The sequence below is a fragment of the Polistes canadensis genome, unplaced genomic scaffold (assembly GCF_001313835.1).
Source record: "Polistes canadensis isolate GaletaPanama2010 unplaced genomic scaffold, ASM131383v1 scaffold_135, whole genome shotgun sequence".
Lineage (NCBI taxonomy): Eukaryota > Metazoa > Arthropoda > Insecta > Hymenoptera > Vespidae > Polistes > Polistes canadensis.
The window spans coordinates 331,071-346,105 of record NW_014569682.1 but is presented as its reverse complement, the minus strand read 5'-3'; the positions used below and the strand labels follow the sequence as shown (position 1 = coordinate 346,105).

General features: G+C 24.5%; 2 protein-coding genes across 3 annotated transcripts; both read right to left on the bottom strand.

The window, feature by feature from the left end:
- Nucleotides 1-4,405: 4,405 nt before the first annotated feature.
- On the bottom strand, nt 4,406-6,026 carry LOC106788331 (fas apoptotic inhibitory molecule 1). 2 transcript variants are annotated; one of them, XM_014751498.1, is made up of 5 exons: nt 5,989-6,026; nt 5,576-5,805; nt 5,213-5,338; nt 5,076-5,125; nt 4,406-4,650 (listed from the first exon to the last, which is right to left on the bottom strand). In XM_014751498.1, the coding sequence occupies exons 1-5, from the start codon at nt 6,006-6,008 to the stop codon at nt 4,483-4,485; spliced, it is 594 nt and encodes a 197-aa protein (XP_014606984.1). In that variant the 5' UTR covers nt 6,009-6,026; the 3' UTR covers nt 4,406-4,482. The 2 variants fall into 2 exon arrangements, with proteins under 2 accessions (XP_014606984.1, XP_014606983.1); XM_014751497.1 differs by having other exon boundaries at nt 5,213-5,353; nt 5,989-6,022.
- A 255-nt stretch (nt 6,027-6,281) lies between these two features.
- Nucleotides 6,282-10,016, bottom strand: LOC106788330 (fumarylacetoacetase). The gene is made up of 8 exons (XM_014751496.1): nt 9,885-10,016; nt 8,258-8,487; nt 8,017-8,157; nt 7,478-7,731; nt 7,168-7,374; nt 6,896-7,041; nt 6,615-6,732; nt 6,282-6,532 (listed from the first exon to the last, which is right to left on the bottom strand). The coding sequence occupies exons 1-8, from the start codon at nt 9,966-9,968 to the stop codon at nt 6,456-6,458; spliced, it is 1,257 nt and encodes a 418-aa protein (XP_014606982.1). The 5' UTR covers nt 9,969-10,016; the 3' UTR covers nt 6,282-6,455.
- Between the last annotated feature and the right edge of the window lie 5,019 nt (nt 10,017-15,035).

Sequence of the window (15,035 nt, the reverse complement as noted above, 5' to 3'; positions counted from 1 at the left end):
CGAATTGTGGAACCGATAATACTGCGTTTGGTATTGATGTCGCGGTAAAACTGAATCGGTTGGAAAAGCAAGAGAGAAAGATATTTTTTTTTTTTCCGGAACGGATAGTCCGCAAGCGAAAAAAGGAAGGGACAGGCATCATCGAAGCATGAAGCGTAACCACCCAGACGCATATTATGGGCACACGCCAAGATCCTTTTGTACTTTATTCTATTTGAAAAAAGAAATAGGAAAACAATGATAATGGTCACCTTTTATTTCCATAAGATTTTTCTCTTATTTTTCTATATTTTATTTTATTTTATTTTATTTCTTCATTATTTGTTCTCTTTTGTTAACATTGTTGGATGATAAACTTTGATCTATTTTTGTTTTTGTTTATTATTATTATTATTAAATTTATTTCCATCCGTTGCATTTTAATTTCGTCAATATGACAAATGATCAAATGTGAATTTTTATAGGATTTATTTTAGGGATTGTATTTCAATTAATTATTCATAAAATTTAAATTACATTTATAATGTATTTATTATTATTTTATGATTAATATTCTTAATTAATAGGTATAGTTTATGGATTAATAATTGGTTTGTATTTGTAATAAGGGCTTGCTATGTGTTCTGTTCGGTATAAATCAGAATTTTTTACGGTTTGATTTATAAAATAGATCATAAATGATTTCATATACTGATCTAATAAATTCTAAACATTTCTTAGTATTAGTTTTCTTGATTGCTTTTCGAATATCATATTTTATCAATGAGGACATCAAGTTTTGTCCCCTTCCTGTTCACCTAAGCATGAAAACTAACGGACCTTCTATGAAACGTCAAACACATTTTTTTATTTCTATATTTCTTTTACTTCCTACATTTATTGTTTTAATTTTTTATACAACATATTATTTTTCCTATGTGTTTCTTCATAAAAATATTATTTATTTATCATTAATTGTATAATTTAATGATACACGATATGATTTTAAAACAATTTTTATGTTTCTTTTTTTTATATCTAAATATATTTAAATAATAATTTATCAGACTTCATAGTATATTTATAAATTCGATTAGTAATCGTAATCATCATAATTGATGATTAAATAAATATTTTAAATGACAAGAAAAATAATTATTTGTTATTTATTATTCATCGGTGAGAAGTTTTAGGATTACTTTGATTATTTTTTTAGGTTCCCCAATATGATTTATTTTTAAATCGAAAGTAATTGACAAAACGTAAACCTTGTTTTTAATGTTCCATAGGCGTACCGTAACGCTATAATTATCCAGTGGCGTAATCTGTGACGACATAACCGTAAGATAATTACTCTCTCTCACTATCTTTCAAGGAACATAATTGTGTTCTTCTTTTTTTATTTTCATCTTCATACTTACAATACGTTACTTCATACTCGTGTAAGAAATAATATGAAATTTGTAAAAAGGTACAACTTGCAAGGACATTTTAACATTTTATTTCATTTTGTCACCTTGATATTGAATGACGTTTTATGGTTATTCGTTTTTTACTTCTTTCTTTTTTTTTTTTTTTATTATACTTATAATTAGTTCTATACTTGATTTACGTAATTGCATTGCGGATTTTTTTTTTTTCATTTTATTTTATTTTATTTTATTTGATTTGATTATTTTGATGATAAATCAGAAGGATCACATTCCTGTTGTTGAAAATTATTTTAATTAAGTATTATTATTCATATGTCCTTGTGCTATCATATCTTTCAATCTTTCGTAAAATATTTTAGCCTTGAAGTATCTAGCATGTAAGTGAATTATTATTATTATTAATATTATTATTAATTTCTTTTTCAACTTATTGTTTTTTTTGATTTGTTTTCGTTTTAGAAATTGGCTTTAATTTGTTCGATATTTTTACGTCTTTCCAAATGAGCGAATGTTTTCTTCAAACTACGAAGCTCGTTTTGCAATTTGACGAAATCTAATATTTCTGGTACCTAAAATTGATTTATACACAAATGTGAACGGTATATAATTATTTAAAAGATAATAATTATTTATTAATTATATCTGAGAAAGTAATACTTCGTAATCGTTCATTAATTTTGTCAATGAAGTTAATTGTTTCTTAGCTTTATCTATTTCTTGTTCGGTTATTAAACATTTCAATTGTAAATCTTTCGCTTGTTGTTCGTTCGAATGAATTTCTTTAGTAATCGAATTAAACAACGACATTAGATTTTCCAAATTTCGTTTATATTTCATCAACTTCGAATTGTATTGCACTGAAGTTTTCATAAAACAAAAATATTCGATAATTATTTGAATATTAGAATTTAATTAATTTAATTGTTTTTTATATTTATGTTATATTAAAAATAATTAATTGAATTTTATTATTAAATACCGGTGACACGTTTGACGTCGATCAAAAATTGTCCACTTTGATTAATTTGTTTCTTATAATCCTCATTTTGTATTTTCAATCTTTCGAAATCAACTGGACGTAAATCTTCGCCAAGTTGTTCTCTTTGAATTAATTGTTTCTTTGCCTTTCGTATTTTCAATCTGATCGTAGCACTTTTTAATCGAATTTTTTCAATACTTCTATTAATACTTTTTAACCAATCTTTGATAAACCTTGAAAAAACATCAATAGATAAAGAATAGTTTTGTTTTAAATTTTCAATTAATCATTCTTTCTCTTTTGTCTATTATTTATTATACTATCGTTTAATTCTAATTATTTCAATTGTTAAGAAAAAATAAAATTATTGTTAAATTAACTTGATAAATGTTTCAGCTGGTATTTTGCCAGTAAGATGATTTACACCACCGATAACTATATCATTTTCAAAACGATCCTTCGTATCTTTAACATCGCGAATACGAACTTCAAGTTCTTCGATTTCTGCTTGAAATTTAATTTCTTCCTTCCGATTAGATCTTTCCAATAACAACAATTTCTTGTTATATTCTATTATTTCATTTTTCATCATTTCCATTCTTTGTGGTATAGTTATTCTAAAACATATCAGATATTAATACACTTAAATATCATTTAACACAATTTTAAAACAATATTTATTTTATTTATACAAACACATATAATTAAAAAATATTATTATTCAATTATTTCAAATCTTTGAAATACTGAATAATTTATTTACATTATAATATATATAATAAATCGTAAAAAAATATATTTCTTCATAATTATAGAGTCATATTGTTAATCAAAATTCTTGGGATTTTGGTGTTAGTATATTAAAGGTTAGATTAAAATGAAATTGTTGGATTATTATATAATATTATTATCAGACGATTAGAGATCGATACCACCTCAATCTTCTCATCATTGGATCCAACATTCCACGTCGAATACCAGATTGCATACTCCAAATACTTGGTGAACCTCGGTCACGTAAGCTTATAAAACTATCAGTTATACTCCTAGTCGGTGATGTAGATGGAAAATAATACGTGCTTTTCTGCGTGCCCTTAGATGTTTCACTAATAGTCTCATCTATTTCTAATATCAAAGTATCAAGATTTATTAATAAATATTTCAATCAATATTTTATTGTATATTACTCAATTTTATTATTGACTTCATTTTTCTATCATTGTGAATCAAGTTTCTAAGACACCCGTTAGAAAATACTTTTTACTTATACGAGGGGAATTTGTTTTTCTTTTTTTTCTTTTCGTTAGAAATCAATTTTTTAATTAAAACTAGTTTAAGAATTTTGGGATTCGATTAGGAACTTTTGGAACACACTATGTAATTTAATTGATTTCATTTTTTATTATTTAACTCGAATAATTATTATTTTGTATATAATGAATCAGATTTGAATTATTGTTGATATTAATTGATAAATAATTCAATATATATATATATATAAATATTGTTAATAAATTTTGTTTACTTCGTAACATTTCAGGATCGTTTCTTCTGAGATATCTTTCGAAAAAATCATTCTCTAATTCTAATATCGCTTTCATTTTTATCGTACTAACTAATATATTTCGTAATTTATCATCCGGAATATCTAAATTGGTAATAAATTGTTTTGAAACAATTTTCTTTTTCAATATAGTTTATTTTAAGATAAGGTTAGATTTTATTTTGTTTCTCACCATCCCAATGAAAATCGTCCTCTTCTTTCGTTTTTACGTTAACAGTCGCATAAGGCATCGTTCCTAATTTATTTCCAATGAATTTAATACATATATTAGATTTTCTAAATTTTATAATTTATTGGAACGATCTATTTGTTTCTATTTCTTGGTTAGAATTTCGTCAATTAATTTTCATTCAAATTCATTCGATAGTTTAGTATGTTTTTTTGTTTTTTATTGGAACAGGATTAGTATAATAAGTTTTCGATTGAAATAAAATTGAACAAAGATAATTACGACAATAATTGAATGATTTATTTGACTTTTATTAATACTGCATACAATATTGTTAACAATAAATTATATCTGTTAATTATGTTTCATCGTACGATGAAATGCCTTCCTCATTTATTTCGATATCATCGATGTATAAAATATAATCGATACCAATTTCTTTTTGATTAGAACTAGAGGATCTAATCACTGCTGGTAATTCTGATACCGAAAACAGCATTTCGGCTCCACCATCCATAAATTCATTCTTAAATTAAATACAAATATGCATAAGAGTCATTATTCTCTTTTGTAGGTTATGATTAAAAAGTGTGTCTACGAATAAATGAATCAATGCATGAATTAATGCATGAATTAATGCATAATTTTTTGTTAAGGTTATAATTAAAAATGTGTCTGCGAGAATATTAAGTCAATGCACGAATTAATGTGCATCGTAGATTAATTATATAATTAATCTAATTCGTAGATTAATTTTTATATTAAATACAAATATGCATTTTTAAGTAATCATTATTTTTTAAGATTAGGATTTAAAAATGTATCTAAGAAAAAATGAATTAATGCACGAATTAATGCATTTACTTAAAATAGAGTTCGTAGATAAACGTTTAATTATAAATAATCAGATTGTTGTATAAATAATTAATTATTTTCTTTGAAATAAATTACCTCGACATCAATCAGTTCCCCATTGATCCACACATTTTGGGTTTGTTTATCTGTATAAAAGAATCATTGGAATTAATTAATCGATTAATCGATAAAAACAATCTCTTACTTGAGAACAAAATTGTAATAATTATTACCCAATAAAATTCTATATTCATTATCTCCTATTTTGGTTAACCAAGATTTCAATATTTTCGATTGTGATTGGACAAAATTTTTATAATTTTTCCCATTAACCCACAACGTGTAAGAATATTTAAAACCTGCAAAATTTAATTCTTTCTCAAATATATACGAACGAACAAATAAATAAAATAAAGATTAATCGAGTAAAAAAAAAAATAAAATAAAAAATGAATTAAATAGACAATAATAATTAATTTAAATAATATATATATATATATGTATATCATTTCGTTGTAATTTTAATGTAAATTTAAAAAAGAAAACATATATTTATGAATATAATTTAATTGTTAACGTTTGAAATAAATAAGAACCTGGAATGGGGTCAACTCTAATGACAAATTTGGTCCCATTAAAAGTGAACAATTCGTCACCGACTAAACGAAACATCCATTCTCTACGTACTAATTCTTCATCGTCAATTTTAACAATCCGACGACCGGTAGCAGTCCCATGTTCAAATTCGATCACATGGTTACCATCGTTCAATGGTACCGTCCACCTTGCTGTTGGTTCGTTCGATGATTCTAACGCATGCAGACTTCTATTGTGTAGAATATATATTTTATTTGTAAAAAAAAAAGAAGAAGAAATACCCTTTTTTGTTGTTTTTTCATTTAGCAATTTTTTTCATACTCAATCATTTTGTGTTCATCGAATAGAAATAATTCTTGGAATTATTTTACTTAATTATAATGATTTATTTGTATTGTTAGGTCGTACTCACCGAAGTAGAGCGTTCGCCATATTCCTTACTTCACCTGTACACACACACACATACATATATACATACACGTACCTTTTTATTGATCGTATCATAACCATGGTCAGCGGTCAAATCAATAATCCAAACATTTTTGACGTCAGACTATGTAACACTGAACGAAGTTGTTAAAAGGTTATGATAAAAATCATTATTTTTTAATAGTCATTTATTTGACATTTTTTTATATATTTAAAAACAAGAACACGCGTTGTATACTCCTTGAAATAATATAAAATAATATATTATATAAATTATTTAACGATTAATAGAACAATTTATTTGTCATATAATTTATAATGCATAATTAAAACGAATAATAATAATATTATTATATCACAAACGATTATAGAATTAATTTCAAATTTATCGTAAGTTAAAAAAAATGATTATATAATATGAATATAAAAATGATATTGAATTGAATTAATTTAATTGGTAATAGCTGGTAATAATTTTCCTGCACACGATCCAAAACCAATTCGGTAACCGTCCCCATCGCAATAACCTGTTAGAAAAATTGTAATTAATTTAATGATAATTTTAATAATAATAATAATACGAATAAAATAAATTGACGAGATAATTACCACGTATGATAACTTCGTCGTTATCCTCGAGAAATTTTCTCGTAGAGCCATCTTTTAATTGAATTTTTTTCGTACCTTTCCAACAAAGTTCCAACATAGAACCAAACGATTCAACTTTCTGAAATTTTATTAATTATTATTGTGTATTTTCATTTTAAATGTATTACCTAATTTATTGTCAAAGTTTTTTTTTGCAATTTTTTGACTGGCATAAATTAAATGTTATAATTATTAAACTATCAACAAACCATTTTTTCATAGTAATTTTTGAATATACTGACCTCGCCACTTATGGTACCGGAAGCCATTAAATCTCCAGGATTAATATTACATCCGGTTACTGTGTGATGTGCAAGTTGTTGTCGAGGAGTCCAATACAAATATTTGTAATTACTACGACATATTGTTGTAACCATTCCATTTGGTGCTTAAAAACAAGATTTTGAGAAATATAAACAATTATTAATTTTCTAATTTATAAATCTCCCCCGCCTTCCAGCCCCCCTCACCCTCCACAATTATAACAACAACGACAAATTAATTATTTAAATACTTTTAATATCAACTTCCAATTTGATGTCAAAATTGCAATTATCCTTGTGACGTAGATAAGGAAATGGAATTGGATCCTGTTCGTTGTTAGGAATCCTAAATGGTTCTAATGCTTCCATGGTGATTACCCATGGTGAAATTGTCGTTCCAAAATTTTTTGCACAAAATGGACCCAATGGAACGTATTCCCATTTTTGAATGTCCCTTGCTAAGATGATAAAAAATAATAAGAAAATAAATTCTATTTAATTCTTATCTGATAATAATAATAATAATAATATTTTATGTGAATAATGATTAATATGCGTTACCACTCCAATCGTTCATCAAAACCATGCCGAAAATATGATCATATGCATTTTCAGCAGTAATCGGTTCGCCTAATTCACTTGATGGTCCACCAACAAAGAATGCAACTTCCAATTCGAAATCCATTAACCTTGTTGGACTAAATAAAGGATCTGCATCAGGTATTGGTGTTGTTTGACCACATGGTCTTCTTATTGGTGTACCAGATACTACAACTGAACTTGCTCTGCCATGATAACCAACTGGAAGATATTTCCTGTATTTAATTAAACAAAAGAAATTATATATAAAAAAACAAATTAATAATATTATATTATTTAGAAATTAAATTTAATAGATATTAATCAATCAATATTTAAAGTATAGTCAATGTATAAATGTTTATTAAATTTGTTACAACGAATTAATTGATATATTTAATAATTAAAATTGTAATTTGATTAATCGTGAACGTATTTACTCAGCTGTTAAGTTTCTTTTTATTATTGCAATAGAAGATACACACTTATACACGTTCCATTTAATCATGCTAATTTATTACCAATTAGGGAACAATGCGTTGTTTTTATCACGAAACATACAGCCAACATTTGTTGCGTGATGAATAGACGAATAGAAATCAGTATAATCTCCTATTTTAGCTGGCAAATGCATCTGCACCGATTCCTGTTTGACGAATACCCTAAAATAAAAGCCACCACCATTCCAAAAGATAATTTTATTTCATTGTTTTAAACCAAATCAATGATATTTTATATGTTTAAACACGATTTAAATCTCACTTTTTACGAATTTTTTCTTCTTGCAACGTTGGCGTATCGTTTGATAACAAATATTGCAATTTCGATCTTGCTTCCAACCATGCTGGTCTTCCCAAGGCCATAAAATCATTGAGATAATCTTTACGAAAGACATCCTGATTGTTTTTTAATATCGGACCGTCGAATAGATGAGAAATTTGACTCAAATCTAATATCTCATCGCCTATTGCTACTCCTATTCTTTTATTCGGCTAAAATTTAAATTGAATTTCTCGATTGTTTATTATTGTCAATAGGATTTAATTTGTTTATTAATAAATAATAATGTGTTAGTAAAAAAACAATAATCCATACGAATGTAATCATATAAACACATATTTATTATTATTATTATTATTAACGAAAATGATCGTGATTAATGTGTTATTAATTTATTTACAATATTTTTTTCATAAAAATTTGATTTAATTATTAAATAGTTTATAAAATAATTAATATTAATACTTTAATAATATTATTTCTTAAGATATATATATATTTATTACATGCAATGTGTGTTTACTTTGTCTTCACGCTTATAAACTTTCCTGATCTCATGTTTGGTTTTTGTTTCCGTTAGTTTTTCAGTCAAGAAGTTGGTAAATACAATAAAAGGTTATTATAACGTCGCACGTTAGTCATTCCTTTGTAGGATTTCATACTGACAATACGTATTCGTTAAATTTTCTTCAATAAAAACATTTACATTAATTAATACACATTAATTTATTGGAAATTTGTATTAATTTAATGGGTCTCCGTACACAGCAACCTTCCCGTGGTGAGATTTGGTCAATCGATATTACTTGCGATGTTTTATTACTTTTTTTCTTGTTTTAATTTTATTTATTTAACACACAACGCAAGTACTGTCGAGCGAATGGCTGTGATTTTTTTTTCGCGATTTAATATTTATAAAGCATTCGACGATTATTTTATTCCGAATGCAAATTCGTAATTCTAACTTCATGACTTTTTTTTTTGTTTTTATTTTCTAATGATACTATACTTTTTTTTCTAGATTTAGGTTTACCAACCATCGGTCATACAGATCTCTGCAGTTTATTCAACTTCGATGGATTTATTTTGATTACATTTGTATCTATTATTGATTAATTAATAATTATTATAAATCGTACGTTTGTTTAATATTATTATTATTAATCGTAAAATTCAGTAAACGTTCGTTACAATTCCTTAGAGCATAGGTAAAAATTAATTTAATTAAATATACACATTAGGTCGATAATGAAAATATTGTTTTTTTTTTTACCAACACTCGATAAATGTATTATTTAATTAGAAGACAAAATTAGATGATACTTACGTAAGCAATTGTAATGAGAATGAATATATGTTAGAATACAATTAAAAATTATTTTATTTATATATATATATGTATACAACATATGAAATTTATTAATTATTTACACGATTATTGTTTGAAAAAGTATTAATCTAATTATATTGTACATAAATGTATGACTTAACCTATTTATTATTTCAAATCGATGAAAACAAGATTTCTATTTTAGTTAGATAAGATAAAACAAAAAAGAAAAAAAGTAACTCGTGTAATTATTAAGATGATTCGATAAAAAAAACTTACCTTATCTCGAGTAGAAAAGATACCATAAGGAAGATTTTCGATAGGATAATCACTATTGGCAGAGTACTTGACAAAAGACTTCATTTTTTTATTCTGTTATTTCTAACACACAACTGTCGTCGGTCGAGTCCCAGAAGTTTCTTTCTGCTTCGTAATATAAAGTTTATTTTGAATTTAATCAGTTTACCAGTAGATACCCGTCAGGGTCAACCAGTTTTACCATTTATCGTCTGACTTAATTAATACACATATTTGCATTCACATATGCATACCTATTTACCGAGCTTAACCACAGTGTACAAGAAAAACAAGTTGTCATTTATATTTTTTTTTTATTCTTTTTTTATTATAAATTAATATGTCAAGAGAAAATATACTCCGAGTAGTTTTTCAAACATAATTTTCTATAATAATAATAATAATGATATAAATAAATAATTAAAATAAAGATAGTATTCAATCGATAAGATTTAAAATCACACTGACTGAATTTCGATTGAAATTTTCCATCGGATAGATATAATTAAATAATCGAATGATTCTTTTTCTTGTATATTGTATATTTTATTTGTTTTTTTTTTTGTTTTATTCTTTTTTTTTAAGGTAGATAAAAAGAGAAATGTAAAAAAATGGTGATGTAGCATTGACAAATTTGAGATAACAGCAGTTTATTTATTAGACATTGATATACAGTGGATAATTAGGGCGATTAGGTTGGCTAGGTGAATTTTTGTTATTTGTAATATTTGTTGCGATTACGACGTGGTGCACAGCACAAACAACGTAACCAACAATATTTTATTTCTTTTTTTTCGTCGAATTTATTATTATCTCGAGTATGTTATCTTTTTTCTTACATTTTTTGTTTTTGTTTTTTGTTTTAATTATATTTTTATCTGTTTTTTGTTTCTTCTTCTTCTTTTGCCTACCGTTACGTAGAGTAAAATTTTTGGTTACCTTACACGCACGCGCATTGGTTTTCTACCATGTGTTTCGTTTGTTTCAATCATTTTTTGTTCATTTAATATTTATTTCTAACTTTATATAAATTCGTTTACATATCATATATATTTATTTATACGATTAACACGAAGAGATAAGATTTATCTTTGATATTAATTATACAAAGATAATAATCTTCAGTATCGTGAAGTGCTAATCGATATACTCTCATTATTTGGAAGACATGTGATTTTGTTGTTTCATTTGTTTTCTTTCTTTTTCTTTTCTTCTTCTTCTTTTGTTTCGTCTTAAATCAACACTTATTATATCGACAAGTTAGAGATTTGTATAATAGTTCATTCGATAATCTAATCGAAATCTATTTGATCTTACACTGAGTGATTTATTGTTCATCGAGAGATAAATGAATTGACATAATCGTTGCCCACTTATACTTGTGCCAATTTCTTACGTATATTTTTTTAGTTTTAGTTTTTTTTTTTTGTTTGTATTTTAATAATATCATAATAAAAAAAATAAATAATAATTAATTGTATGTATATATTTATTTAATAGAAATATTACAGATTAAATGAATGATCGTGATTATTATAACGTGCATGGTGCATTTGTGCATTGGTGCATTGTGCATTGATTCCTAAGTGCAATAGTATTTAATTTAAAACAAAAAACAAATGTGCATACTTTGTTTAACACATAAAGCACAATAAATATAAATCATAATTATTAATAATATATTATATTTTTTTTCTTTTAAGAACTTGGCATAAGAATAATTTACAAACCATCATTTTTCTTTTCTTATTTTTATATAATTAAGAGGATGAATAATTTTTCTTTTTTTTTTTCTTCTCACAATTGCCATTAAATCACTCGATCTATTCGCAAAAATGTACAAAAGAAAAAGAAAGGAAATATTAGAATCATAATTATTTCATTCATACAAATATATCCTGTGTTCTTTCTTATTTATATTTATTTGTTTGTTGAATTTTTTTCTAATAATGGTTTCATCGTAAGAAGGTTTTTTAATTGATTATTTTCAGAATGTCGTCAAGTATAACGCATGAATAAAATTATGGAATAAGAACAAGTTAACAATGATTATTATTTCGATAATTGTTTGTATGTTTGTTTTATCTCTCATTTTTTTTCTCTTTCTTTCTTTGTTTTTTTTTTTTACAGGTATCGGTGGATTTGTATTCTTATATATTTTCTTTTTTTTTTTTAATATATATATATATTAATAATATAATAATAATAATAATAATATTAGAGTCGAGTCACAGTTAATGAATTTCTAGCGTTCTCAATATTGATTTTAACGAATTTTTATTAAAACAAAAAAGAAAAAAAATTGAGTTCTATAGATCATCGTCGTTCAATCGAGATTTTTTCAATTATTTTATTCCTGTATGTGTTTTTTATCTCTCTTTCTAACTGTCTATGTCTGTGTGTGCATACATAAATACATTTATTTACTTATTAATTTCTTTTTTTTCGCCTTAGTTACATCTAAATACAATATATATATATATATTTTTTTTTTTTCTTTTTTTTTATTATTTTTATATTATTTTGCATTTTCTTTTTTCTATTCTTTTTCTTCTTCTTCTTCTTCTTCTTTTACTTTACTTATATTTATTCTTAAACTTGAATTACTCAATACTGGCGAGTGAGTCGAAATCTGTAGAATTATATTCGGTTTGAAGTGTTGTCGAATAAATGAATATAATTGAAAATAAATTAAATCAATATCACGATTCCAAAAAAAAAAAACAAGAAAAAAAAATAATCATTATTACAAAGAACCGATGCAATCGATAGAAAAAAATAATCTAACGTTTATTAACGAATATTTTTTCTCCGTTAAATTTCTAATAACAAACGATTCAAATAATTCGTATCGTATTTTGAAGGATTCAAATTACGGATAGATTTTAATTTTGACATTTTATTTCATAAATAATAATCAATTTTCAATGTAAAAACAAAAAGTAATCTCATTTTCGAGTGTACAAAAAGAAATCATTTGACAACCGTTCATGCGAATATTTGAAAAAGCATGTACTTTCATGGGTTTGTGTTTTGTATTTTAAAATTGTCTCAACACTAAATATATATATATACATATATTGTATAATATTATTTAATATATATTCTATATATATATATAATTCACATTACATTTTGTTTTACTCAAATTGTTCAACAGTAAACAATAATAAATATTATATAGAATAATATAATCACGTTAGGTATATAATAATATAATAATAATAATAATAATAATAATAAATGGGTAGCTATATTACAGGACATCTCAAATTTGTCCACTTTGTCAGGAATTAGTCAGTTTCGTTTAAATTAATTTTCTATTATTATTCATCCCTTAGAAAAGGCTCACTATATATATATATATATTATGATTTAAAATTAATTAATATTCTTTTTTATTATTTCTGCAAACGATTCGATAAATTACAATACTCTTCATCCTTTATTCTGCTTTTATACATAATCGATTTGTTATATTATAACAAAATATAATGCACAGCATCGTAAACTATTTTCTATGCAAGAAGCACACGATTTTATATATATAAACGCATTTATTAATATATTTATTTATTTATTATCAGTGTGGGCGTTAGTTATTCTTCCGCATACCTTTTATAATATATTTTCTTCATTTAATTATTATATATCTCTCTATAGGTATCGTATAATATAGTTATAATAGTTAATTAATTTAATTTAATTTAATGATTCATTTGCGACATTCGTTGTAACTCGTACAACACAACAACAATAAACAACAACAACAAGAACAACGACGATTAATCAACGCTGATTATAATTCAAATGCAAAGCAGCGCTTAACGCAAATTTATTAGGATGCTTTAAGATTATGATTTTCAATCTTCTTTTGATTTTGTTTATTTTTTTTTTATTTTATTCGAAAGTTAAATCAATCGATAGAATATTTCAAAACAGCTGAGAGTATTCAACCACGTATAATTTATATTTTTATTTTAGTACCTTTATTATTATTTTTTTCTGCATTATTATTGATTAGATTTGAACAAATTTAAAATTTGATTTCATTCAATTTTTGATCGTTTGATATCACGTAAAACGTTGATACAATTTATCGAAAAATAATATGAATTTTTGTATAATATTAATATAATATATTTCGATGAATATTAATGATTGAAATAAATTATTCGAATCGAACGATTAGAAGACACAATTAATGGGTGCACCTTTAAATATATTAAATTGACGTTGTTATTGCTTCGATCTACTACAATAAATAAAATTCATTTTAACGATTTAATAATTATTCATTTATTATACTTCCATCTTTCGTTTGTATTTTGTAGTTTCCCATTTTTTTGGTTTTTTCCTTCGTTATTCTTCTTCTTTTTTATGCATGTACGCTCGTGTATGTATTTACATGCGTGATTTAGAAAGAAATTAGATAGATTAGATAGATAGATAGAGAGATAGATAGATACAAGTGAAAATTTGTTATACACACAATTGTTCATTAATTATAATATTTATTATATATATATATATATTTTTTTTAATTCATACGGCCGGAAATATCTACTTTGTTGTTTAACTGGTTTTGTTGACTTCATTTTTTTTTTTCTATTTAACCTTTTTTTTTCTTCAATTATTGCAATTAATTATAATATGGATATGCTGCGTTACTTCCCTTAAGATCTAATCATCTTAATCACTATGAGTATCATTAAACCGTCGTCAGTTTTGTTATTCTTTTTTTAATTTATTATATTTTTCTATGTGTGTGTGTGTGTGTGTGTGTTTTTTTTTTCTCTCTTTATTTTGGTTTTGTCGGAATTTTATTTTCATTCACGGTTAATTAACAATTTGCAATTTTTTTAATACTTTTTTTGTTTAATTTAAAAACCAATGACGTTAAGAAGTACTTATAAACGAATTATGTTCATGACTGATTATTATACTTAAGGAACGATTAACGATTATGTTCGGTGCGTCTGACACGAATTTTTTTCCTAATTTTACTAATTTTTCTATCCTTTTTTATTTCCCAATGAAATTTCTTTTCAACAAATAATTAACGATTCACATATATATATAAACATTGGACTCTAAATATATTATTTTAACATAAACAAAAATAAAATTTGT